This window comes from Nicotiana sylvestris, chromosome 12 (genome assembly GCF_000393655.2).
Source record: "Nicotiana sylvestris chromosome 12, ASM39365v2, whole genome shotgun sequence".
In the NCBI taxonomy this organism is placed as follows: domain Eukaryota; kingdom Viridiplantae; phylum Streptophyta; class Magnoliopsida; order Solanales; family Solanaceae; genus Nicotiana; species Nicotiana sylvestris.
In genome coordinates this window covers 20,962,841-20,989,874 of record NC_091068.1, presented here as the reverse complement: position 1 = coordinate 20,989,874, position 27,034 = coordinate 20,962,841, and the positions used below count along the sequence as shown (strand labels likewise).

The following is a 27,034-nucleotide window of genomic DNA, read 5'->3' as shown; positions in this document are numbered from 1 at the left end:
AGGCCACAGGGATATAACAATCAAAATTAGCAGCAGGGTTATCATCCTACTCAGTTGCAACATGGTGGGAGACAGAAAGATGGATTTGCTAGACTCGAGGCAATGATACAGCAGGTTATTGGGTCAAATGCGAAAATGAGTGAAAGGGTAGATGCACGTGAGTCAGCTATAAAGAATATTAAAGTGCAGATGGGCCAGCTTTCGATGTCTTTGAATAATCATCCTTATGGGACATTGCCTGCAGACACGCAAGTAAATCCAAAAGATCAAGGCTCGAAACAGCTGATGGCAATGAGTCTACGTAATGGCAGAGACTTAGACTTGAAGCAAGAAAGGGCTCGAGAAAGTAGACAAGATGAGATACTTGTACCAGTGCCAATTGAGCTAGATGATTCAATGAAACTGACAGAGGTGACAGTACAGTCTGCTTAGGAAGAAACCAACACACAGATTGAGGCTGAGACGGCCTAGGAACCGGTAGCTGAGGTGATGTCTAACAAAGAGAAAACCCAGATCATTGGGAAGAAGAGACCTCCAGCACCATTCCCACAGAGGCTGGCCAAATACCAGAAAGAGGAACTATACAAGAAATTCTTGGAGATGCTGAAACAAATCCAGGTAAATATTCCATTGATTGATGCTTTGAAAGAGATGCCTAGTTATGCAAAAATAATGAAGGGCTTGATGTCCCAAAAATTCGATTTCCAAGACTTGGCCACAGTGACTCTAACTCAGACCTGCAGTGTTGTGGTGACTAGACCAGTTGCTGAAAATTTGTCCAGGAAGTTTCACAATTTCCTACACCATTGGTATCTTTGCCTTTGCCAAGGCACTTTGTGATTTGGGGGCTAGAATAAATCTTATGCCCCTGGCGATCTATAAGAGGTTGGGGATTGGAAGAGCTAGACCCACATCTGTGTTATTGCAGCTGGCTGACAGAACTATGAAAAGACCTTCTGGTATCTTGGATGACGTGTTGATATAGGTAGGGGAATTTGTGTTCCCTGTAGATTTTGTGATTCTGGATTGCAAGGTGGATGGGGAAATTCCCTTAATTTTGGGAAGACCGTTCTTGGCCACAAGGCGAGCTCTCATTGATTGTGAAACTTGGGAGCTCAAGATGAGGTTGAACGATGAGGAGATAACATTCAACGTGTAGAAATCTATGAGGCGACCAAGTGAATTCGCCAATTGTTCTCTTATTGATGTCGTGGATGTAATTGTGGAAGAGGATTATGAGACACTGACTATTGAAGATCCTCTTACTGCATGTCTTGTGAATCTAGATGAGGTGAACGAGGGAGAATTAGCAGAATGGGTGCTAACTTTAGAGGACAGAGGGTTTTGGGATAGAACACTTGAATTCGAGCCCCTGCACTTACAAAACGGAGAAACTCCTCCAGCCAAGCCATCCATAGAAGAACCACCAAAGCTGGAGTTGAAACCACTACCCACCCATCTCAAGTATGCGTGCCTAGGACCTAACTCCACATTACCTGTTATTATCTCATCAAGTTTGTTAGATGTGCAGGCACAACAGCTTTTGCAGGTACTCAAGGAGTGCAAGACTGCTATTGGGTGGACCATGGCAGACATTAAGGGGATTAGCTCAGCATATTGTATGCATAAAATTCTACTGGAAGAGGGGCACAAACCTTCGAGGGAGCACCAAAGAAGGTTGAACACCAACATGAAGGATGTGGTAAAGAAAGAGGTGATTAAGTGGTTGGATGCGGGAACCATTTTCCCCATCTTTGACAGCAACCGGGTTAGCCCGGTGCAATGTGTTCCTAAGAAGGGCGGTATGATGGTGGTAAAAAATAATAACAATGAGCTGATCTCTACAAGAATCGTCACATGCTGGCGAATTTGCATGGACTACATGAAATTAAATCTGCGCCACCCGGAAAGACCACTTCCCACTTTCCTTTATCGATCAGATACTTGAAAGACTGGTAGAAAGGTCACACTTCTGTTTTCTGGATGGGTACTCAGGGTACAACCAAATCTCCATTGTGCCTGAGGACAGAGAGAAGACCTCATTCACATGTCCATATAGAATTTATGCTTTTCGGAGGATGCCCTTTGGCCTATGCAATGCACCCGTTGTATATGTTCCAAAGGTGTATGATGGTCATATTCTCTGACATGGTCGAATACATAATGGAGTTATTCATGGATGATTTATCAGTGGTGGGAAACTCATTTGATGAGTGCCTTACAAATCTGACCCGAGTGTTGAAAAGATATATTAAGACTAACCTGGTACTTAATTGGGAAAAGTGTCATTTCATGGTACAAGAGGGTATAGTCTTAGGACACAGGGTATCAAGCAAGGGAATTGAGGTGGATTGTGCGAAAGTTGATGTGATAGCAAAGCTTCCACCCCCCACATCAGTCAAGGCAATCAGGAGCTTCCTCGGGCATGCTGGTTTCTACCGGAGATTCATAAAAGACTTCTAAAAATTACCAACCCTCTCTATAAGTTGTTAGAAAACGATCACCCTTTTATATTTTCTGATAATTGCAGGGTAGCATTCGAGGAGTTGAAAAAAAGGCTAGTCACAACACCCATCATTGTTGCCCCCGATTGGGAGCAACCATTCGAACTCATGTGTGATGCCAGTAACTATGCAGTGGGAGCAGTGTTGCGACAGAGGAAAGACAAGCTAATGCAACCAATCTACTATTCTAGTAGAACGTTGAGTGGAGCCCAACTGAACTACACTGTGACTGAAAAAGAGATGCTCGATGTGGTGTTTGCATTCGACAAGTTCAAATCGTACCTGATTGTCTCTAAAGTAATTGTATATACTGATCATGCCGCTCTCAGGTACTTGATTAAGAATAAGGAGTCACAGCTGCGCCTGATTCGTTGGGTGTTGTTACTGCAAGAGTTCAACCTGGAGATTCGTGACCTTAAGGGCACAAAAAACCAAGTTGTTGATCATCTATCACGACTTGAAGGAGCTGAAAACTCAGTTGAGGTAGAGGATATTCTGGAAACCTTTCCATATGACCAGCTACTCGCTACAAGCCTTGAGGAAGTGCCATGGTATGCAGACTTTGCAAATTACCTGGCAAGCGGTATAGTTCCCTATGACCTTTCCTCTGTGCAAAAGAAAAAGTTTTATCGTGACTGTCGCATGTATTACTGGGATGAACCTTATCTGTTTCGAATATGTGTTGACAATATGATCCAGAGGTGTGTACCCGAGATAGAACAATCTTCTGTTTTGCAGGCATGTCATGCATAGGCGTATGGTGGGCATTTGGGAGGAGTCAGGACGACAGCAAAAGTGCTAAAAGTCGGGTTCTACTGGACAACAGTGTTTAAGGATGCACATCAATGGGTGAAAGGATGTAATGAATATCAGCAAACTGAAACATTTTCCGTTGCCATGAGATGCCCATAAACCCAATTCAAGAGGTTGAAGTGTTTGATGTATGAGGGATAGACTTCATGGGCCTCTACGCCAGCTCCTTTGGCAATAAGTACATACTTGTTGCTGTGGATTACGTGTCCAAATGGGTGGAAGTTGCAGCACTCCCCACCAATGATGCAAGAGTGGCGGTGGGGATTTTGAAGAATAATATAGTCACCCATTTCGAGACCCCGAGAGCTATTATCCGTGATAGAGGCACTCACTTTTGCAATCGAGCCTTCGAGAAATTACTAGCGAAGTATGATGTGCATCACAAGGTGGAAACACCATATCATCCTTAGACCAGTGGACAGGTCGAAGTGTCTAATAGAGAGATAAAGAGTGTACTGACTAAGATTGTGAATGCCACAAGAACTGATTGGGCGAAAAATATAGATGATGCACTCTGGGCCTACAGAACTGCTTTCAAAACACCAATTGGTATGTCACCATACAAGTTGGTGTTCGGGAAGGCGTGCCACTTGCCAGTGGTGTTGCCACTTTCCAGTTGATGTTCGGGAAGGCGTGCCACCATACTCGAAGACATGGTGTTGCTTTATAACTCACGATTAAGGCTATTGCCGGGTAAACTCAAGTCACGATGGTTTGGACCATTTCGAGTGGTCGAAGTGCTCCCTTCAGGTGTCGTAGAGATTGCTTCAGAGAAAGACTCTCATACATTTAGAGTTAATAGGCAAAGATTGAAACTATATGTGGGCATGGATGAACCCAAGGAAGTGTCAGTGATCCATCTGATTGAACCTCAGAGGTCGATCGAGCCTTAAATGCGCTCATCTGAATCGTGTCGCGACATTAAATCAGGCGCTGCATGGGAGGAAACCCAGGATTTCTTTTGTTTTCTTTTCTTTTATTTGATATTGTACCCGATGTATAGGAAACTAACATCCTTATAATTAAAAAAATAAAAAATAGAAAATATGCTCGTGACCGCGACCGCGGCGTGACCACGGTAAATGACGAGTATTTTGTTTTAGGATTTCTCGATCCACCGCGACCGTGGTGGGACCGCGACACGACCGCGGTAAAACAAGAACATTCTGTTTCACAACCCTTCACTCACCGCGGCCGCGGTGGGATCGCGGTCGACCGCGGTAATTCACGAAGCGTCTGTCGCCCAGGTAAGTCACGTTTTTAAATTTTTTTTTTAATTTTTTTTCTTTTCTTGTCCTCTTAAACACCAAAATACACCCGCCCACCCTCACTTTCTCCTTTACTCTCTCTCTCTACAAACCCTAACCCAATATCTCTCTCTCTTTCTCCTTCTTCTTCTCTCCAAGACATAACTCCTTCTTCTCACACACACATACATACACACCTCTACAAGACTCCATCTTCCTCAATCTCAATTTCTACAAGCCCAGGTATGTCAAGCTTCTCCTCTCCCTTATTGTGATTTTTTATTTTGCAATTTTCATGTTGGAAGTGTATAGTATTTATAATTAGATTTTGTTTTGGTTTTATTTTCTGCTTTTTAGTGGGTTATATGAAAACAATGTTGTAGATAAGAGGGCGGTTATGTTGTGTAAAGTTCACTGTGGTGGGGTGGAATGGTGAAGTGAGAATGGTTGATTTGGGGGAAGAGTTTATGCTTCCATTGGGCAAAAATTACGTGCTCATAGATATAAGTGGAGTGTAGCTTATCTCGTTCCAATTAACATGCACCATCAATTATACTTTGTTGAATCGCTCAATGAGAATTGCTTTATGAGGAAGAAATAAGCTAGGGCTCATAGAAGGAATAAAGAAAAAGGAAAAATTTAGTCTAAATCTATGGAAACAATGGGGGAGATACAATATCATTGTACTTTACTGGTTGATGAATGTTGTACTTCCACATTTTATTGGAGGAGTTGTATTTGGATTTGATGGGAAAAGCTCAACTTATTAATTGATGGATCTAGGTCTTACAATCTACACAAGAAAATTACAACTCTTTACCAAGATACTTCCCCTGTCTGTGTGTATTATATAAAAATGAAGGACCTTTAGCATCAGTTTGAGGCATTAGTCCCAGTGCCGTGTGATTGTGAAAATGCAGAGAATATACTGTCCATATGAGAAGGCAAAAGTTGTATCAATTTATTATGGAATTAAGTGACTCGTATTCTTAAGAACGAAGTCAAATATTAATGACATATAACGAAGTCAAATATTAATGACATATTCTTTGTCTTCAGTTAGCAAGGCATACTCCATGTTTATGAGTGACGAAAATTAGAGATCCATAGCCGCTACAACAAGAAATTTAAGTCTAAGATCCTGTTCGCTCTGAGAATTATGAGTCAAATACTTTGTTTACCTCTAGGGATGGTGGTTTTCAATCAAGTTTTCAGCCTAGTAATTTTAATCTAATAACCTTCAATAATCTGGTGGATATCAGAAACCAAAGAGAAGCTATATTAAATTCTGCGAATTTTGCAAAAAGAAAGGTTAAACTTCATTTTTGATTGTCTGTGAACACATAAGACCGAATAAGAAAGTTTGTTGACCAAGGGGAAGGTGTGATCACTCTCATATTTCTAGCACAATTGCTTTATCAATTAATTTTTGGATATTTTCTATATTTAATTAATCTTAATGATTGCTTATGATTCGCTTGAATACTGATTGAATTTTGGAGCCTATCTTAAAATACTTAAGAACTTACGCGAATGTTTCCTCGTCTCTTTGGGTGTCATGGCCATGTTATGTGAAGGTGTATTTATTCAAAGACAATTGTAACTATTAATGTATTCTGTGTCATTTGGTTAAGTCGTGAGAACACGTACTTTACCTTTTATTAAGGGTCATGACAATCTTACGCGAACGTGAAATATCAAAGACAATATATAATTAATTGAAGCACGCCTAAAGCTTTCTATAAAGTTTGAAGTTATTTGAGATGTTGATTAATAGGTGATGAGCTATTTAAATATTCATTATTATTGGGCTCAAAAATCTTAAAACTATTAAATGTCAAAATTATTACTTATCAAAGTGGTCTTATTAATTGATTCATGTTATGAAATATTAGATTACGGCAGAATTCTATAATTTCTAAAGGAGTAATACCCACTATACTCTTCTCCATTATGTAGATAATAATCTACTACTCCTAACTATTATGTTTGTAATGATACGATAAGTCGTTTTGAGTTCTAGCTTCCCATTTTATTTTTTAAGAACTTACATAGTGTTATTTGATAATTTATGACTTACGTGCATGGTCCATTTTGATTTCCAGAAAGTTTAAGTGTGATTTTTCAAAGAAAACTTGTTTTTTTAAACTTAAAAGTTGTTAGAGTTGACCACGGTCAATAATCTTGGAAAATGATCTTGAATCAGTGTTTTGATGATTCCAGTAGGGTCGTATGATGATTTTGGACTTGTACATATGTTTGGTTGGAGTTCTCGGGGAAAAATTAGAAGTTATGAACTTTGAAATCTTTGATTTTTGACGTGTAGTTCTTGATTTTTGACGTTATTTTGTTTTTTTGAGCCCACGAGCGAGTTCGTATGAAGTTTATATACTTGTGTGAATGTTTGGAGTGGGTCCTAGGGGCTCAAGTGAGCTTTGTAGTGGTTTTCGGCCATTTTTGCACAATTTACAGTAGTTGATGTGTTGCTAGTGCGTTGTGCATCGTGAATGCGGAGCTAGTCTCGCATTCGCGAAGGGTTAATTAGGGAAATGGTATTTCACACCTCGCGAATGTAAGGGGAAGTTCATCACTGGGAGGGCCTGGGGGGATTTGTCCTTCGCGAACGTGGTAGCCCTCACGCGAATGCGTAGGCATGATATCTAGGGACTAGAAAATGGTTTTTCATCACGAACGCGACCGATTGATCACAAACGAGGAGGCTTGGAGGCGATAGCCTTCGCAAAAGTGATAGGTGCTTCGTGAACGTAAAGAGCACCTGACGCCCGGGTATAAAGGGCTGAAAATCGGGATTTAACCTATTTTTACCATTTTTGAGAGGATGTTCATCCCACCTTTATAGGTTAGTAACTTAAACTTCTTTTTGATTTGTTTCCGTGTTTCTTCACAAATTTGTATCCCTAAATCTAGTATTTTTAAGTGTTAAAATTGAGGTTTTGGAAAAAATTTATGAGGGTTAATTTTGGACCTCGATTTGATGCAAATAACATATTTGTACTGGGGGAGAATGAGTAAACAGGAATTGATCACAATTTTGGATTTCGACTATGTGGGCCTGGTTGATTTTTAGTTGACTTTTTCATATGTGAAAAAGAACGAAATTTCTTTATACAAGGTAATTTTTAAAGCTTGTTTTGATTTATTTGAGTACTGATTGTCTAGATTTGAGTAGTTTAGAGGCTTGTTCTAAGGGAAATGTATTTGGAAGGTTGAATTATTCCAGAAAGAGGAAAGTGTCTTGGTTAACCTTAATTTGAGGGAATTAGGATACAATCGTATATATTTCCTACGTGTTATACGTTTTAGGGACTGTGTATCTGTAAGGTGACGAGTGTATATACATTTGTTATAGGTTAAACATGGGGTAAATGTAACGACCCGACCGGTCGTTTCGAGAGTTATAGCCCCGTTCTCCCATTTTTCTGCTTCATTCGTGTTTTTTCAGCTGTATTATGTCTTACCAGGTCAATTGGTTCGGGTCCGGAGTGGTTTTGGAGTGAATTAAGACATTTAGTCTTTTGTGAGAAGGTTTGAGTTGGAAAAGTTGACCGGATATTGACTTATGTGTAAACGACCTCGGATTTGAATTTTGATGGTTTCATTAGCTCTGTTAGGTAATTTTGGATTTAGAAGCGTGTTCGGAATGTGATTTGGAGGTCCGTAGTAGAATAAGGTTTAAATTAGCAAAAGTTGGAATTTGGCGATTTTGGTCGACAGTGAAAATTTTGATATCGGGGTCGAATTAGATTCCTAAATATTGGAGTAGGTCCGTGGTGTCATTTTTGACTTTTGTGCAAAATATGAGGTCATTCGGATGTGTTTTGGTAGGTTTCGGCATCGTTTGTGGAATTCGAAAGTTTAGAGGTTCTTAAGCTTGAATCCGAGGGTATTATGACATTTTGATATTGTTTTGAGTGATTCGAAAGTTCGACTAAATTGTATGATGTTGTTGGATATGTTGGTATGTTTGGTTGAGGTCCCGAGGGCCTCGGGGTGATTTTGGGTAGTGATCGGAGTGTTTGGAGTTGGAAAAATGCACCTGAAGCTGTTGTTGCTGGTGTTTCCGCACCTGCGGAGTGGGAACCGCAGGTGCGAGGCCGCAGAAGTGGATTTTAGGGCGCATGTGCGCAGTTGGATCACAAGTGCGGCTTGGTCCCCGCATTTGCGATGACCGCATATGCAGTCAGGTGATCGTAGAAGCAGAGTTAGCTTTTTAATGAAATTCTGCAGAAGCGGAGCCCTATTCACAGATGCGGTTCCGCAGGTGCAGTTTTGCTGGGCAGAAAAACCCCAACTCGAGGTTTTGTTTTCCATTTTCAATTTTGGACTTGAGGAACTCGGAAGTGAGGCGATTTTTCGAAAGATTTTAAGGAGCAACGTTGGAGTAAGTGTTTCTAATGGTATAAATTTCAAGAATCTTTAGAGTGGATATTGAATTGGAGAGTGGATATTGAGGATTTGAGTGACCAAATGAGGTCGGATTTTGATAAATTTGGTATGGTTAGACTCGTGAGTGAATGGGATTTTGGGTTTTGTAACTTTTGTCGGATTTCGAGACGTAGACCCGAGGGCCGGGTTTGAGCTGATTTCGGATTTTGGCTATGAATTGGTGTTTTTCTCGTGGAAGTTATTCCTTTAGCCTATATTGATCGTATTGTATTGTTTGAGGTAAGTAACACTTTCAAACTTAGTTTTGAGGGTTCGAAACCCCGAACTACGTGTTATGTGATTAGTATTGAGGTGACACACATGCCAAGTGGCGGGCGTGCAGGTGTGCACCGTGAGAATCGTGACTTGGTTCATTCCATGGCACCGTTTAATGACTCTTTCTTGTTGATATCTGTGTTTCCATTATATGATAAAGTAATTGAGCTGTGAACATGCTAGATATCATGTTAGGGCTTCACGCCGATACTGTTGGGACCCCTAGTGGTCGTTTCTTGCCAATATCTCACTGATTTCGTTGTTATTTTGTACTTAGTCATATTCATGCATTTCATATCATATCTCAGTCTCAGTTGTTATTATTGGCATATCATATCATTGTTTCCGGGCTAGTTTTCATTACATTATGGGCCCGTGAGTGAGACTGGAGAGTGATGACTGAGTGAGGTCGAGAGTCTGATTATGAGTGACAGTTATGGGATCGGGCTGCACGCCGCAGCGGTTATAAAGATATGTGATAGCGCTTCGGCTTCAAGAGTCCCTCCGTAGTCTGTAACACACCTCCAATGAGCGCGGATGATATTATTGAGGGATGGATTTCCCTGGACATAGATTTGTCCGAAGTATTGATATATGGAGATGGATTTCTCCATAGGGTTGGATTACCCTTTTTCCTCTATCCCGGGTAACTTACAGTCAGAGTTGTATATGTTCCGGGATGGATTTCTCTGGGCCAGAAGGCCATATACGGTGCCGAGTGGTTCAATATCTATATATACCAGGAGATGGATTTCTCCACAGGGTTGGATTGCCTTTTTCCTCGGTGCTGAGTGACTTACAGTCAGTGTTGTATATGTTCCGGGATGGATTTCCCTGGGCTGGATGGCCATATTCAGTACCGAGTGGTTGAGCACTTGAGAGCGGGAGTACATTGTGTATTTCATACAATTAGTGTATTGGCATGTAGAGGTAGTTGAGTTATATATTTTAAACTGTTCAGATCTATATTTACCTTATTGCTTTGATCTATCTATTTAACTGAAAGCATGCCTACATTTTTGTACGTTGAATCTATTTTATCTGTTGAAGTTGCATTCGTCACTACCTTTTAGACCACAGTTTAGAATAGTTACTTACTGAGTTGGTGTACTCACGTTACCTCCTGCACCTTGTGTGTATATCCATGCACTTTTGGTCCCAGTGACAGTCGTTGATCTAGGCAATAGGCTTAAGAAAGTATTGAGGTATTTGCACGACGTCCGTTGGCCTTGACTCTCCCTCTTTATCTCTAGATGTATTTCAGTCTATTTTCTTTAAACAGTGTAATGAGCGATGTTCTCCTCTAGACGCTCATGAACTCAGTGACACCCCGGTTTTTGGCAATTGTATCGAAATTTGGATTTTATTTTATTTTTTAAAAATGTACCTTATGAATTGTCACTTCCGTGTTTATTATTTAAAAATACTTATGCGGTGTTGGATTATTGAGTTGAGGCTGGCCTAGTTCCACGATAAGCGCCATCACGACGGATTGTGTTTTGGGTCGTGACAAGTTGGTATTAGAGCCTATGTTACATAGGTCTCATGAGTCTTGAACGGGTTTAGTAGAGTCTCACGGATCGGTGCGGAGATGTTTGTACCTATCTTCGAGAGGCTGCAGAACCCTTAGGAAACTTTGCATTCTTGAATTCTTGTCATGGATATCTGTTGATTCTGGTAACTAAACTTCTATTATTCTATTCTCTCACAGATGGTGAGGACACGTGCTACCGGCCAGGACGGACAACCACCAGTACCACTAGAGGGGCCGAGGTCGCAGTAGAGGCCGTGGAAGGGGTAGTGGTGCAGCCCGCTCAGCAGCTAGGGTGGCACCGAAAGACCCACCAGTTGCCCCAGTTCAGGATTATGTTCCGGTTGTAGATGCACCAGCGGGACTAGCTCAGGCACCAGTCGTGCCTATTATTATCCTTGGCCTTCAGGAGGCCCTAGCTCAGATTTTGACCGTGTGCACCAGCCTTGCACAAGCGGTATCTATTTCGGTCGCATTAGCTACTTCTCAGGCTGGGGGAAGTGCTTAAACTCCCGCTGCCCGCACACCTGAGCAGGTGGTGCAGGGGCTTCAGACACCGGGGGCACCACCAGCCCAGCCGGTTAAAGCTGCTCAGGACTATGTGGTTCATGTTATGCCTGATGATGAGTAGTGTAGATTGGAGAGGTTTGGTAGACTTCAGCCCCCGACTTCTAGCGGTGCAGAGGGCGAGGATGCCTAGGGTTTCTTGGATAAGTGTCAGAGGATCCTCCGTACATCAGGTATTTTGGAGACTAGTGGGGTCTCGTTCACTACATTTCAGTTCTCTAGAGCTGCGTTCACTTGGTGGGAGGCTTATAAGAGGCGTAGGCCGGTTGGTGTAGCGCCGCTTACATTGCAGCAATTCTCCGTTCTCTTCCTAGAGAAGTATGTGCCGCAGTCCCGCTGTGAAGAGTTGCATAGGCAGTTTGGGTAGTTGAAACAGGATGATATGACTGTGGCACAGTATGAGATGAGATTTTCGGAGTTAGCCTGTCATGCTGTTTGGTTGGTTCCCACTGACAGAGAGAGGATTGGGAGGTTCGTTGATGGACTCGCATATCAGTTGCAGATTCTTATGACTAGAGATAGGGTGTCTGGTGCTTCTTTTGAGGAGGTTGTTGACATCGCTCGGGATATTGAGTTTGTTCGCCGCTAGAAGTGGGTTGAGAGGGAGGCCAAGAGGCCTCAGGGATCTGGTAGTTTTGGTGGTGTTCCTTTTGGAGGTCAGTTTCACCATGGCAGGGGTCGTCCTTTTAGGCATGCTCAGACAGCTCTTCCAGTTCACCGTGGTGCATCATCTAGCCATGGTTCTCACAATTCTCAGTAGGGCCACTCATCTCTCAGTGCCCTTCAAACTCAAAGTTCGTCTCATGCACCATCAGTTCAGGGTTCATCTATGCCTGGTCCTTCTAGCGGGTATCCCGGTACTCGGGGCTCCTTTTAGTCCCCATCGCCAGTGGCTAGTAGAGGTTTCTTTGAGTGTGGACATTTGGGTCATATCAAGAGGTTCTGTCCCCGCCTTATGGGAGGTTAATCCCAACAGAGGAGTAAGACTTCGACTTCAGTGCTAGTTACTTCACCACCCGTCCAGCCAGCTCGGGGTGGAGGTCAGTCAGCTAGGGATCTCCCTAGAGGGGGAGGTCGATCAGGTGGCGGTCATGCCCATTTCTATGCTCTTCCTTCCACAGTAGATGCTATTGCTTCAGACACAGTGATCATGGGTATTGTCCTAGTATGTCACCGAGATGCCTCTATATTATTTGACCCTGGTTCTACCTATTCATATGTATCCTCATATTTTGCTCATTATCTGGATATGCCTCATGATTTTTTAGCTTCATCTGTTTATTTATCTACTCCGGTAGGCGATACTACTATTGTGAATTATGTATACCAGTCGTATGTAGTGACCATTAGGGGATTGGACTAGAGTGGATCTTCTACTTCTTAGTATTGTTGATTTTGATGTTATATTGGGTATGGAATGGTTGTCCCCCTATCATGCTATTTTAGACTGCCTCGCTAAGACTGTAACATTGACGATGCCTGGGTTGCCTCAGATTGAGTGGCGAGGTTCTTTAGATTATGTCCCCAGTAGAGTGATTTCATACTTGAAGGCCTAGCGGATGGTTGGGAAAGGTTGTTTATCTTATTTGTCTTTTGTGAGAGGTGTCAGTGCAGAGACCCCCACTATTGATTCTATTCCAGTGGTGCACGATTTTCTAGATGTGTTTCCTGCAGACATGTCGGGCATGCCGCCAGACAGAGATATTGACTTTAGTATTGATTTGGTGCTAGCACTCAGCCTATTTCTATTCTACCGTACTGTATGGCACCGGCTGAGTTGAAGGAGTTGAAGGAGCAACTTTAGGAGCTCCTTGAGAAGTTATTTATTAGGCCTAGTGTGTCACTTTGGGGTGCACCTGTTCTATTTGTGAAGAAGAAGGATGGCACTATGAGAATGTGCATTGATTATAGGCAGTTGGAAAAAGTCACAATCAAGAACAAGTATCTTTTGCCATGCATTGATGATCTATTCGACCAGTTTTAGGGAGCGAGAGTGTTCTCCAAGATTGTTCTCTGGTCAGGGTATCACCAGTTGAAGATTAGGGACTCGGATATTCTTAAGACAGCTTTCATGACCCGATATGGTCATTATGAGTTCCTTGTGATGTCTTTTTGGGCTGACCAATGCCCCAACAACGTTCATGCATTTGATGAATAGTGTGTTCCAGCCTTATCTCAACTCGTTTGTTATTGTATTCATTGATGATATCCTGGTGTACTCTCGTAACCAGGAGGAGCATGCCCAGTATTTTTGGATTGTGTTGCAGCGGTTGAGGGAGGAGAAACTTTATGCTAAGTTCTCCAAGTGTGAGTTTTGGCTCAATTTCGTAGCATTCTTGGGGCACGTGGTATCTAGTGAGGGTATTCAGGTTGATTCGAAGAAGATAGAGGCGGTCCAGAGTCGGCCTAAACCATCCTCAGCCATAGAGATCTGTAGCTTTCTTGGTTTGGTAGGTTATTACTGTCGGTTCGTGTAGGGTTTCTCCTCTATTGCATCGCCCTTTACCAAATTGACCCAAAAGGGTGCTCCTTTCAGGTGGTCGGATGAGTGTGAGGCGAGCTTTCTGAAGCTCAAGACTGCCTTGACCACAACTCTAGTGTTAGTTCTGCCATCAACTTGTGGTTCATATTCAGTATATTGTGATGCTTCTCGGATCGGAATTGGATGTGTTTTAATGTAGGATGGTAGAGTGATTGCTTATGTTTCTCATCAGTTGAAGCCCCATGAGAAGAACTACCTTGTTCATGATTTGGAGTTGACTGCCATTGTTCATGCGTTGAAGATTTGGAGGCATTATCTCTATTGTGTGTCTTGTGAGGTGTTTACTGATCATCATAGCCTCCAATACTTGTTCAAACAGAAGGATCTCAATTTGAGGCAGCGAAGGCGGGTTGAACTGCTAAAGGACTATGATATTACCATTTTGTATCATCCGGGAAAGGCCAATGTGGTGTCCGATGTCTTAAGTAGGAAGACAACGAGTATGGGTAGTCTTGCATTTATTCCTGTTAGGGAGAGACCTCTTACGGTTGATGTTTAGGCTTTGGCTAACTAGCTAGTGAGATTGGATATTTTGGAGCCCAGTCGGGTTCTAGCTTGTGTGGTTTCTCGGTCTTCCTTATTTGATCGCATCAGAGAGTGCCAGTATGATGATCCTTATTTGCTTGTCCTCAAGGACAAGGTTCTACATGATAATGCAAGAGATGTGACTATTGGAGGTGATGAGGTATTGAGGATGCATGGCCGGATATGTGTGCCTAATGTATATAGGCTTCGGGAGTTGATTCTTGAGGAGGCCCATAGTTCGTGATATTCCATCCATCCGGGCGTCGCGAAGATGTACCAGGATTTGAGACAGAACTATTAGTGGAGGAGAATGAAGAAAGATATGGTTGGATTTGTAGCTCGGTGTCTCAACTGTTAGCAGGTGAAATATGAGCATCAGGGATCGGGTGTCTTGCTTCAGCAGATAGAGATTCTAGAGTGGAAGTGGGAACAGATCATCATGGATTTCGTAGTTGGGCTCCTACGGACTTAGAGGAAGTTTGATGCTATTTGGGTGATTGTGGATCGACTGGCCATGTTCGTGCACTTCATTCCTGTGAGCACTACCTATGCTTCAGAGTGGTTGGCTGAGATTTACATCAGAGAGATTGTTCGCCTTTATGGAATGCCAGTTTCTATCATTTCAGACAAAGGCACGCAGTTTACATCGCAGTTCTGGAGGGCCGTGCAGCGAGAGTTGGGCACTCAGGTTGAGTTGAGCATAACATTTCACCCTCAGACGGACGGACAGTCCAAGCGCACTGTTCAGATATTGGAGGACATGCTACGTACTTGCGTCATTGATTTTGAGGGTTCATGGGACAAGTTTCTGCCACTCGCGAAGTTTGCTTACAACAAAAGTTATCAGTCGAGTATTCAGATGGCTCCATATGAGGCTTTATATGGGGGGCGATGTAGATCTCCAGTGGGTTGGTTTGAGATGGGTGAGGCTAGGCTTTTGGGCAGAGACTTAGTTCAGGATGCATTGGATAAAGTGAAATTGATTCGGGAGCGGCTTCGCACGACACAATCAAAGACAAAAGAGTTATGCCGATAGAAAGTTTTGGGATGTGTCTTACATGGTTGGGGAGAAGGTTTTGCTGAAGGTTTTACTCATGAAGGGTATTATGATATTTGGGAAGAATGCAAGTTGAGTCATCGGTTTATTAGGTCGTTTGAGGTGCTTCAGAGGATTGGGAATGTGGCCTATGAGCTTGCTTTACCACCTAGCCTGTCGGGTGTGCATTCAGTATTTCATGTTTCTATGCTCTGGAAGTATATCGATGATTCGTCTTACTTTTCGGACTTCAGCATGGTTCAGTTGGATAGTGATTTGACTTATGATGTGGAGCCACTGGCTATTTTGGAACATCAGGTACGGAAGTTGAGATCAAAGGATACAACTTCAGTAAAAGTGTAGTGGAGAGGTTAGCCCATGGAGTAGGATACTTGGGAGCCTGAGCGGGGGATGCAGAGCAGATATCCACACCTATTTGAGATTTCAGGTATGTTTCTAGAACCATTAGCGGACGAACATTTGTTTAAGAAGGGGAGGATGTAACGATTAGGCCGGTCAATTCGATAGTTATAGCCCCATTCCCCCAGTTTCTACTTCATTTGTGTTCTTCAGCTGTATTATGTCTTACCAGGTCAGTTGGTTCGGGTCAGGAGTGGTTTTGTAGTGAATTGAGACACTTAGTCTTTTGTGAGAAGGTTTGTTGACCGGATGTTAACTTATGTATAAATGACCTTAGATTTGAATTTTGATGGTTTCTTTAGCTCCGTTAGGTGATTTCAGACTTCGGAGCGCGTCCCAAATATGATTTGGAGGTCCGTAGTAGAATTATGCTTGAATTGGAAAAAGTTGGAATTTTGGTGATTTTGGTCGGCAATGGAAATTTTGATATTGGGGTCAGATTGGATTTCTGGAAGTTGTAGTAGGTCAGTGGTGTCATTTCTGACTTGTGTGCAAAATTTGAGGTCATTCAGACGTATTTTGGTGGGTTTCGGCATCGTATGTGGAATTTGGAAGTTTAGAAGTTCTTAAGCTTGAATCTGAGGGTATTTTGGCATTTCGATGTTGTCTTGGGTGATCCGAAAGTTTGACTAAGTTCGTATGATATTGTTGGATATGTTGGTATGTTTGGTTGAGGTCCCGAGGGCCTCAAGATGATTTCAGGTAGTGATCGGAGTGTTTGGAGTTGGAAAAATGCAGCTGATGCTGCAGTTGCTAGTGTTTCCGCACTTGCGGAGTGGGAACCGCAGGTGCGAGGTTGGAGAAGTGGATTTTGGGGCCCAAGTGTGGCTTGGTCCCTACATCTGCGATGAAGCATATGCGGTCAGGTGATAGCAGAAGCGGAGTCAGCTTTTTTAATGAAATTCCGCAAAAGTGGAGCCCCCTTCGCAGATGCGGTTCCGCAGGTGCGGAAATAGGGCCGTAGGTGCGGTTTTGCTGGGCAGAAAAATCCCAGCTCAAGGTTTTGTTCTCCATTTTCAATTTTGGACTTGAGGAACTCGGGAGAGAGGCAATATTTCGAAGGATTTCAAGGAGAAATATTGGGGTAAGTGATTCTAACCCATAATGGTATAAATTTCATGAATCTATGGATTTATTCATCATCTAATTAGGGATGTGAGCTAGAAATTTTGGGAATTTAGGGCTTGAGAATTGGAGAGTGGATTTTGAGGATTTGAGTGACCAAATGAGGTTGGATTTTGATAAATTTGGTATAGTTAGACTCGTGAGTGAATGGGCTTTCGGGTTTTGTAACTTTTGTCGGATTTCGAGACGTGGGCTCGGGGGCCAGGTTTGAGCCAATTTTGGATTGGCTATGAATTAGTGTTTTTCTTGTGGTATTGATTCCTTTAGCCTGTATTGATCGTATTGTATTGCTTGTGGTGAGTTGAGAGGCAAGGGCATTGCGGAGTAGGATTTTAATCGGTTTGAGGTAAGTAACATTTTCAAACTTGGTTCTAAGGGTTCCAAACCTGAACTACGTGTTATGTGGTTAGTATTGAGGTGATGCACATGCCAAGTGATGGGCCTGCAGGCATGAACTGTGAGAATCGTGACCTGGTTCATTCCATGGTACCGTTTAGTGACTCTTTCTTGTTGATATCCGTGTTTCCATTATGTGATAAAGTAATTGAGTTGTAAACATGCTAGATGTTATGTTAGGGATTCACGCCGATACTGTTGGGACCTCTAGTGGTCGTTTCTTGTGGTCATCGCACTGATTTCGCTGTTATTTTGTACTCAGTCATATTAATGCATTTCATATCATATCTCAGTCTCAGTTGTTATTATTGGCATAACATATCATTGTTTCCGGGAAAGTTTTCATTACATTGTGAGCCCGTGGGTGAGACTGGAAAGTGATGAGTGAGTGAGGTCGAGAGCCTAATTATGAGTGACAGTTAAGGGATAGGGCTGCACGCCGCAACGTTTATATTGATTTTTGATAGCGCTTGGGCTGTAGAGCCCCTCTGGAGTCTGTAACACACTCCCAGTGAGAGCGGATGATATTATTGAGGGAAGGATTTCCCTTGACATTGATTTGTCCGAAGTATTGATATATGGAGATGGATTTCTCTACAGGGTTGGATTATCCTTTTTCCTCGGTACCGGGTGACTTATAGTTGAGTTGTATATGTTCCGGGATGGATTTCCCTAGGCCGGATGGCCATATATGGCGCCGAGTGGTTGAGTATCTATATACCTGGAGATGGATTTCTCCACATGGTTGGATTGCATTTTTCCTCTGTACTGAGTGACTTACAGTCAGTGTTGTATATGTTTCAGGATGGATTTCCCTGAGCCGAATGGCCATATTTAGTACCAAGTAGTTAAGCACTTGAGAGTGGGAGTACATTGTGTATTTCATACAGTCGGTGCATTGACATGTAGAGGTAGTTGAGTTATATATCTTAAACTGTTCAGATATGTATTTACCTTATTGCTTTGAGTTGTCTATTTAATTAAAAGCATGCTAACGTTTCTGTACGTTACTCTATTATATCCGTTGAGGTTGTGTTTGTCACTACCTTTCAGTCCATTGTTTGGACTCGTTACTTACTGAGTTGTTGTACTCACGTTACCCACTGCACCTTGTGTGCAGATCCAGGCACTTTTGGTCCCAGTGGCAGTCCCTGATCGAGGTAGCAGGCTTTGGAGACTATTGATGTATCTGTACGGCGTTCGCAAGCCTTGACTCTCCCTCTTTATCTCTAGATATATTTCAGTCTGTTTTCTTTAAACAGTGTAATAGACTATGTTCTCCTCTAGATGCTCATGAACTCAATGACACCCCAGTTTTGGGTGGTTGTATCAAAATTTGGATTATATTTTGTTTTCTAACATGTTCCTTATGAATTGTCGCTTCTGTGTTTATTGTTTAAAAATACTTATGCGGTGTTGGATTATTGAGTTGAGGCTGGCCTAGTTCTACGATAGGCGGCATCACGACAGATCAGGTTTTGGGTCGTGACAATAAAACTAGCCTTATTTATGCTATGTTGTTTTTGTGTATCATGTCTTACTTTCTTTAAATAGATCGTGAATTTTTTAATAGTATTTATAATTGTAGCTATTTTGGAATTGGTGGAATATTGGGCGAAATTTTTCAAATTCTAAGATTGCATTGCATGGTAAACTACTTCACTTTCCTACTATGTTTTTCGTTTTTCGCTCTTAGCCTTATCTATTTTCAACTTTTAAGAGGAAAACTCTCTATATTAGGGTTTTTATATTCTTAATATTCTAACTCGAGACCGCTAATTAAGAGTGAAGCATTCTCATCCATCCTACCATATCTCTTAGTTCATGGTATTGAAGGAGCAGTAACTTGAGGGACACATGTCAATTGGTTGTAGTTAGTAGCTAATTATGTAATTAGTTAGTTAGTTGGTTAAGTTGTTAAATTAGTTGGTGACAGTTGTCATTAGAGATTAGAACACATGTATATAAGATTGCACTATATCTCTTCTTCAGTAATGAATCAATTTTCATTTCCTAAACATAGCTCTTATGCCCTGCCTTTCCTCTTAGTTAAGCTCATTCACTAGCAACAACTAAGGTTTCTAATTGTGGTAGAGTAAGATTGTTAATGGTGCTCGATGACGAATTGCCGGAAAAGCTAAGTCATAATCATCCGTTTTTTTCTTAATGCTAATGATAATTCAGGAGCTGTGTTAATATCTCTGCAATTCAGAGGACCAGAGAACTACTTTGTGTGGAGCCGAGCGATGCGAAATTCGATTTTAGGTCGCAATAAATTAGGGTTCATTGAAGGCACATGCAAAAGAGAAAGTTATGGTCCGAATTTAGTTGATCTCTAGGAACGATGCAACACCATAGTATTGTCATGGATAATGAATTGTGTTTCACCTTAATTGTTCAGTGGAATTATATACTCTTCGAGTGCCAGTGCATTTTGGGGAGAATTGAAAGAGCGATTTGACAAAATCGATTGCTCAAGGATTTTTCAGGTTCATAAATAGATTGCAACAATCAATCAGGGAACAAGCTTAATTTCTATGTATTTTTCGAAATTGAAGTTTCTTTGGGCATCATTTGACTCCTTAGCCCCAATTCCAGGTTGTGATTGATCAAAATTGAGGGAATTTGTCACTTTCATGGAGTGTTTGAAACTCTTACAGTTTCTCATGGGACTGAATGAGTCCTACGAGCAAGCTCAAAGCCAAATCCTAATGATGATTCCAGTTCCTACCATAAACAAGGTGTATTCAATGCTTACAGAAAGGGAAATTCATATGAGCATGTCAAATTCTTTTATTTCAATCGAAGGAGGTGAAATAACAACCTTAATGATAGCAAGGGCAGGACCTATACAGAGTCCAAAGAAGAACTTCAATGTCTAATATGATTATTGCAAGATGAAAGGACAAACACATGAGGAATGTTAAAAATTAATAGGCTATCGTACTGATTTCAAATATAGGAAGAAAGGAGGAAATTATGCTGCTCACAATGTGTCTTTAGAAGATCATAACAGGCGGGGTTAAGGAGGAGGAAACCAGACTATCAAAGAGCATCAACACAATGATTCAGACAGAATAGAAGGTCTTTTTTTTACTCATGATCAATACACTCAAATCCTGAAGTTACTCAACAAGGAAAGTACTGCTGCTGGAGAAAGTTCAGCTAACATGGCAGGTACACTCAAAGCTTTTCTAGTAGAGACAGGTAGCAATGAGTGAATAACCGACACTGGTGTGACTAATCATATGATATCTGATGCTAATATGTTGCTCAATAAGATCAATTAAATGAAGCAGAAGAAAAAAAGGTTCATTTACCAAATGGAGGTATTACATATGTGACTCACATAGGGTCATGTAAGCTGAGTAATGGAGACATAGTTGACCATGTATTATGTCTTACAGATTTTAAGTACAATTTACTGTCAGTCTCTAAACTCACTAAAGAGTTGAGGTGTATGGTTGGTTTTTACCCTGACTTTTGCATATTTCAGGACCTTTGCAGTGGGAAGGTGAAGGGGATTAATAGAGAACAAGGAGGACTCTACCTAATTATCCCTCAAGACTTTACTGAAGGTCTGTTGAATGCAACAATACAAGGTTTCTCTGTTAGAAAAGAAGACAAAAACATTGGACTATGGCATAGGAGATTAGGACATGCCTCAACTGGAACAATAAATCAAGTGTTTCACTTGCCTATAGATGCTTATAGACAAGCCTTAAAGGATTGTACTATATGTCCATTAGCCAAGCACACTAGATTGCCCTTTAAGAATAGTACTACTAGAGCTGATAGCAATATTTGATTTGATACACATTGATGTATGGGGGCCATATAATGTACAAACATTTTATGGAAATAACATTTTTTGACTATTGTTGATGACTATTCTTGAATGACATGGTTATATCTGTTAAAATTAAAAAATGATGTTGTGGTTGTTTTGAGAAGATTTTTGCAGCTGGATCTTACTCAATTTACAAAAAGGGTGAAGATAATTAGGTCGGAAAATGGAACAAAGTTTGTAAATCATGAATGCCAGGAGATATTTCAATCCTATGGGGTAGTACATCAAAGGACATATGTCTATACACCTCAACAGAATATGATAGTTGAGAGGAAACATAAACATGTTCTAGAAGTGTCAAGAGCCACTAGGTTTCAGGGGAGCATACCTATAAAATTCTGGGGGCATTGTGTTTTGGGAGCAACCTATATTATCAATATGTTGCCTACAGTAGTAATCTAAGGGAAAAGTCCATATAAAGTGCTTCATAACAGGCAGGCTAGATGTGATCACTTCAGAACTCAGGGATGCCTATGTTATGCTAAGAGAATGCATAATCATGACAAATTTGAATCAAGGGCTGCGCCAGCAACATTCATAGGATACTCTGAAGTGATAAAGGGGTACATACTTTATGATCTGACCAAACATGTGTTTTTTGTGAACATGGATGTTGTCATAAGGAAAATATTTTTCCTTTCAAGCAATAGGGTAGCAACATATCTTCTATGATTATTGATACTACAAGTGCAGTCCCACTCAATGATGATCTTGGTATGGCACATTGGTTGGCACATGATGTAGGTGCTGATGTAGATGATATTGCTGACCCTGATGTTGTTGATCCAATCACTGAAGCTTCTTATGGCTTAGTAGATGAATCACCTGTTGCTATCCACCATCCACCAAATGATGCTGAAGACCTCCCCCAACACATTGATTTTCACAACATGGGATTAGATGATGATCCTAATCCATCAGACCAGTTTGAAGTTGATAATCAGCCATTAGAGGCCCCACTTGCTAATTATTTAAGGAGATATGACAGGGATAAAAGGTTACCGATTTGGCTCAAAAATTATGTTATAGTTGCAGCCACCACATCTCATCAAAATCCTCATTCTAGCAGTAATTTAATCAGCTATGATACTATACATCACAATTATAAGAATTACTTAAGTGCATTCTCTGCTATTGAAGAACTAAGGAACTTTGTGGAGGCATCTAAAGATAAGAGATGGGTGGCAGCTATGAAGACAAAAATTCAACCACTAGAAGACAATGGCTCTTGGGAACTTGTCCAATTACCACCAGGGAAAAGACCAATACGATGCAAATGGGTCTATAAACTGAAGTACAAGGTAGATGTTTCTATAGAGAGGTTCAAAGCTCTATTGGTTGCTAATGGCTACAACCAAAGTGATGGATTGTATTAAAATGAAACTTTCTCCCCAGTGGTAAAAATTGCAACAATCAAATCAATTATTGCTCTTGCAGCAGCTAAAAATTGGCACATCCATCAAATATATGTGTACAATACACTCCTTCAAGGAGATTTACATGATGAAGTCTACATGCTTCTATCAGAGGGATTCGCCAGCCAGGGGGAGTATGGAGTTGTGTGAAGGCTTGTTAAATCCCTCTATGGGCTCAAATAGGCCAGTAGACAATGGAATTTGAAGTTCGCAGGTGTCTTATAGGAATTTGGTTTTGTGCAAAGCTGCCTAGATTACTCTTTATTTACAAAGAGGAAGGATATTAGTGTAGTCATCATAGTTGTCTACATTGATGATATGTTGGTGACTGGGAATGACTTAAAGCTAATTGAGGAAACCAAGATAAGTCTACATAAGGCATTCAAGATCAAAGATCAAGGGGAATTGAGATATTTATTGGATTCGGAATTCTGTAGATCAGAGAAAGGAATTCTTATGAACCAAAGAAAGTATGAACTAAAGGTCATAACAGAAGCAGGGTTGAGTGCTGCAACACCATCCTAGACTCCTCTTGGTATCAATCAAAAATTTACAGCTAAAGAACTGGATGAAGTCATAGGTGAAACATGTGATGAAGTGCTTGAAGATAGAGGAAAATATCAAAGGCTAATAGGGAAGCTATTGTATTTGACAATGGCAAGACTGGACATTGCATTTGCAATTCAGACACTCAGCCAATTCCTACAGCAACCTAAAAAGTCACATTGCGAAGCAACCCTACGAGTAGTGAGGTATGTGAAAGGGAACCTGGACTAGGGATTCTGATAAGCTCAAAGAGGCCAGAGAAACTAAAAGCTTATTGTGATGCACATTGGGCTTTATACCCAAACAAAAGGAGATCAGTCGCAGGGTTCATTGTGAAGTATGGAGATTCTTTAATATCATGGAAATCAAAGAAACATAATACAATATTCAAGAGCATAGCTGAAGCTAAGTATAGAAGCATGGCAGTGATAGTCTCTGAACTAGTATGGCTAGTAGGGTTATTCAAAGAGCTTGGAGTAGAGGTGAACTTACCTATAGAACTATACTGTGATAGTAAGGCAGCTCTATAAACAACAACAAATCCAGTTTATCATGAAAGAATAAAACACATAAAGGTGGATTTTCACTTCATTAGAGAGAAGATCCAATCAAGCATGGTGAAGACTTTGTGCATCAGTTCAGAAGAACAATAGGCAGACATCCTTATAAAAGCATTAGGAAGATCACAGCATGAATATCTTGTGTCTAAGCTAGGTGCTAAATGTGTTTGCACCTGCCAGCTTGAGGGGGAGTATTGAAGGAGCAGTAACTTGAGGGACACGTGTCAATAGGTTGTAGTTAGTAGCTAATTATGTAATTGCTTAGTTAGTTGATTAAGTTGTTACATTAGTTGTTGATAGCTGTCATTAGAGGTTAGAACACGTGTATATATGATTGCATTGTATCTCTTATTCGATAATGAATCAATTTTCATTTCCTAAACACAGTTCTCATGCTCTGCCTTCTCTCTTAGTTAAGCTCGTTCATTAGCAATAGCTAGGGTTCCTAATTGTGATAGAGTAAGATCGTTAATGGTGATTCTCGACACATGGTCTTACTCAATTTTCAACCAGCTACTACTGCTACTATAATAACATTTTGCAACAATTAGTGAACTCTTAAATAGGGTTGCATTGTAGTCTCCTGGTTAACTAAAAATATTTTTCTCATCTTGCCTTCATCATTCAAATAAAAATATTGCCAATAAATAGGACCTAGCTCTAATGTATGCAATATAAATGCACGATAAGATAGCAGCAGAATAAATATTCATTCTAAATTTTACCAAATTATTTGAAGGGAAAAGCAAGAAATATTTGAGACATCAACCTGTTTAACCAAACCGTGTTAAGCCTCTTTCTTAAACTAATTAAATAAAAAGATAATGGGCAAATCCTAGTTAAACATAATAAATCCTAGATTTGAAACTGGATGATATAAACAACATATAATTGCATTTAAACCAATTTAATGCAATGGGGTATTTAATGGTACTATTATGAGTGTGTGGGAAAATAATGATAAGCAATAAATATAAATAGAGAGAATGATTCACCTAAATATTGAATGAGGTGGATGATTCTCCTTCTGACAATGATGTAAGGCCAACAAACATGGGAATATAGGGAGCTTTCTCCAATCTGATGCGAGAAAGTGAGATGAAAAACAAATCGAATATTTATGTAAAGACAAAGTTTGTAATTTGCTTGAGAGTCCACTTTTCATGAGAGAACTTATCATATAGAATCTTACATGCCTTTTGTCTTCTCTCTTCTACTATTTATATAGTATATTCCCAAAAATCCTAAAAAAGTATAGTAGAGGGAATATTCAACAGAATATTTTCTTTGAAAGTTCCAAAGCTATACTAGTCGTTATTATTTTCCCTGCTGCTTGCCCTCGACATTGGGAGCTTACTCGGCGGCTCCATATTATCAAGCCTGGGTTGACCTCGGCCTAGTCGCCCATGATGGGACACCATTCTCAAACTGGGTCACCTCTTCATGCAGAATTTCCTTAGCCGGATTTTGACCCATACCATTAGTCTCTCTGCTCATCGAGGTCATCTTTTGGTCGACCTCAATGAGCGGACTTCATCAATAGCAATTCTTGAGAAATTCGGACATGGAGGTCGAATAATGGTGATTGCTGCCGAGGTGATAATGTGTCGCTCCATGAGCTGTAGTTAGTGAGGCATGTTCAGGATAAAGTCACAGTTGCATGCATCATCATTACGCGTCTTCCCGATACGTTGCATCGTTCCTTGAGCCTCTATCGTTTTGATTGTAGTACGGTTTGACGGTTGATTGCACCGATTTGAGTGTTGTGGTTTTGTACAAATAAGAAGGGGGAGAACTATTGGAGAAAACGTTTACCCTCTCTGATTCTTCGATCTTGCCCATTGCTTCTTCCCCTTCTTCTTGTGGTTATTTTTTATGCAGCTTCCGTCATTACCATTTCTTCTACACTTTCGGTAGCAAAAGATGACTAGCGTAACTCCTAACCCTAAGATGATCTCAGACCCAATTCCGATGTCAATGGCCATGCCTTCTGGCGGAGGGGAGGCCATTGTTATGGAGGATGAAAGCTTCGTTACTGTGGAAGAGATCATTCCTCGTAACCCAAGCTCCATGTCGGATTTTCAAAGGAACCTATGCATGACCCAGAGCCTGTGAAGTCTGAGATGGAGGCAAAATATATAGCCGCACTTAGGGCCAAATATAGCAACCCCGCTCGAGTTGACCTGGTTCCAGCTGGGAACGACGTGATCCAGGTTAAACGGCTTGGGTATTATGCATTTTAATCATACCCGTTCCAAGTGGGTTACTCTCTCCCTCTTCCTCTGTTGGCAGAGGAATTCAGCCGTTTCTATGGCATCTGCCCGTCCCAACTCTCCCTCTACATTTACAAGCTTTTCCTTATGCTGATAAAGTTTGTGGAGCTGGCTGCCTGTGAAATCTCTATTCTCCATTTGATGTATCTCTTCATGCCAAGCGTCCACAGGGGCACGATGATACACCTTTGCCACAGTGGGACCATGGGGCTAGTGGAAGTAATAGACGATAAGGCGAATCATCGATTTTAGTTCAACTTTTGTTTTATCAAAACTGAGCACGTGGTGGCGAGCCCTAATGGATTTACTTAGTAGTGGAACTTTGCCCGTAAGTGATTTTGTTGATTTGAAGCATGTTCCTTTCCTTTCCTCTTTTTTTTGGTTTTGTAGCTTAATCATTCTTTTTTTCTTCTCGTGTAGCCCAGAAACATCCTCCTTCGATGGTCACCGATATTAGTAACTGGGTGGCCCAAATCTTTCTCCATAATTCGTGATTGGGCGTCTTTCAATAAGAAATATTGACCCAAGACTTTGACTGGTAATTCAGATTCTGATCTTTGACCATTTCGACCTCATCCCAGTCCCTTTTCTCTTCGCTTTTTTTTACTTACAATTTCCCTTTGGTGTTAGGTTGTAGAGTTTTGAGAAAGGTGAAGTCTCCCATTCCCGTTTTTTGCCAATCGGGTGCCTCAACCGGGTCATAGTTTGTGCTGACTGAGTCTGTAAGGAATACTTCTTCACACACTCTGGTTTTGAGTGGGCTTGGCCATCGGACTGCTCCACCAGCAGAGACTTCGGCCCTCCCAGCATTGCATCTAATGGACGAGTCTTCACTGGGCGAGGAGGAAATGGCTCTGCTAAACAGGCAGAGAGTGGAGGTTGGCGGTGTGGTTACGGTCGTGGATGCACCCGAAAGTGATGTTGTTTTGGGTGTGGATTCTGCATGCCTTCAGTTGCGAAGA

At 41.2% G+C, this 27,034-nt stretch overlaps 1 protein-coding gene across 1 annotated transcript; it reads left to right on the top strand.

The window, feature by feature from the left end:
* The first annotated feature begins 1,165 nt into the window (after nucleotides 1–1,165).
* On the top strand, nucleotides 1,166–11,973 carry LOC138882771 (uncharacterized). Its single transcript, XM_070163402.1, has 5 exons — nucleotides 1,166–1,768; nucleotides 1,996–2,423; nucleotides 2,531–3,080; nucleotides 11,599–11,747; nucleotides 11,841–11,973. Exons 1-5 carry the CDS (start codon nucleotides 1,166–1,168, stop codon nucleotides 11,971–11,973), a joined length of 1,863 nt encoding a protein of 620 aa, XP_070019503.1.
* Nucleotides 11,974–27,034: the final 15,061 nt, after the last annotated feature.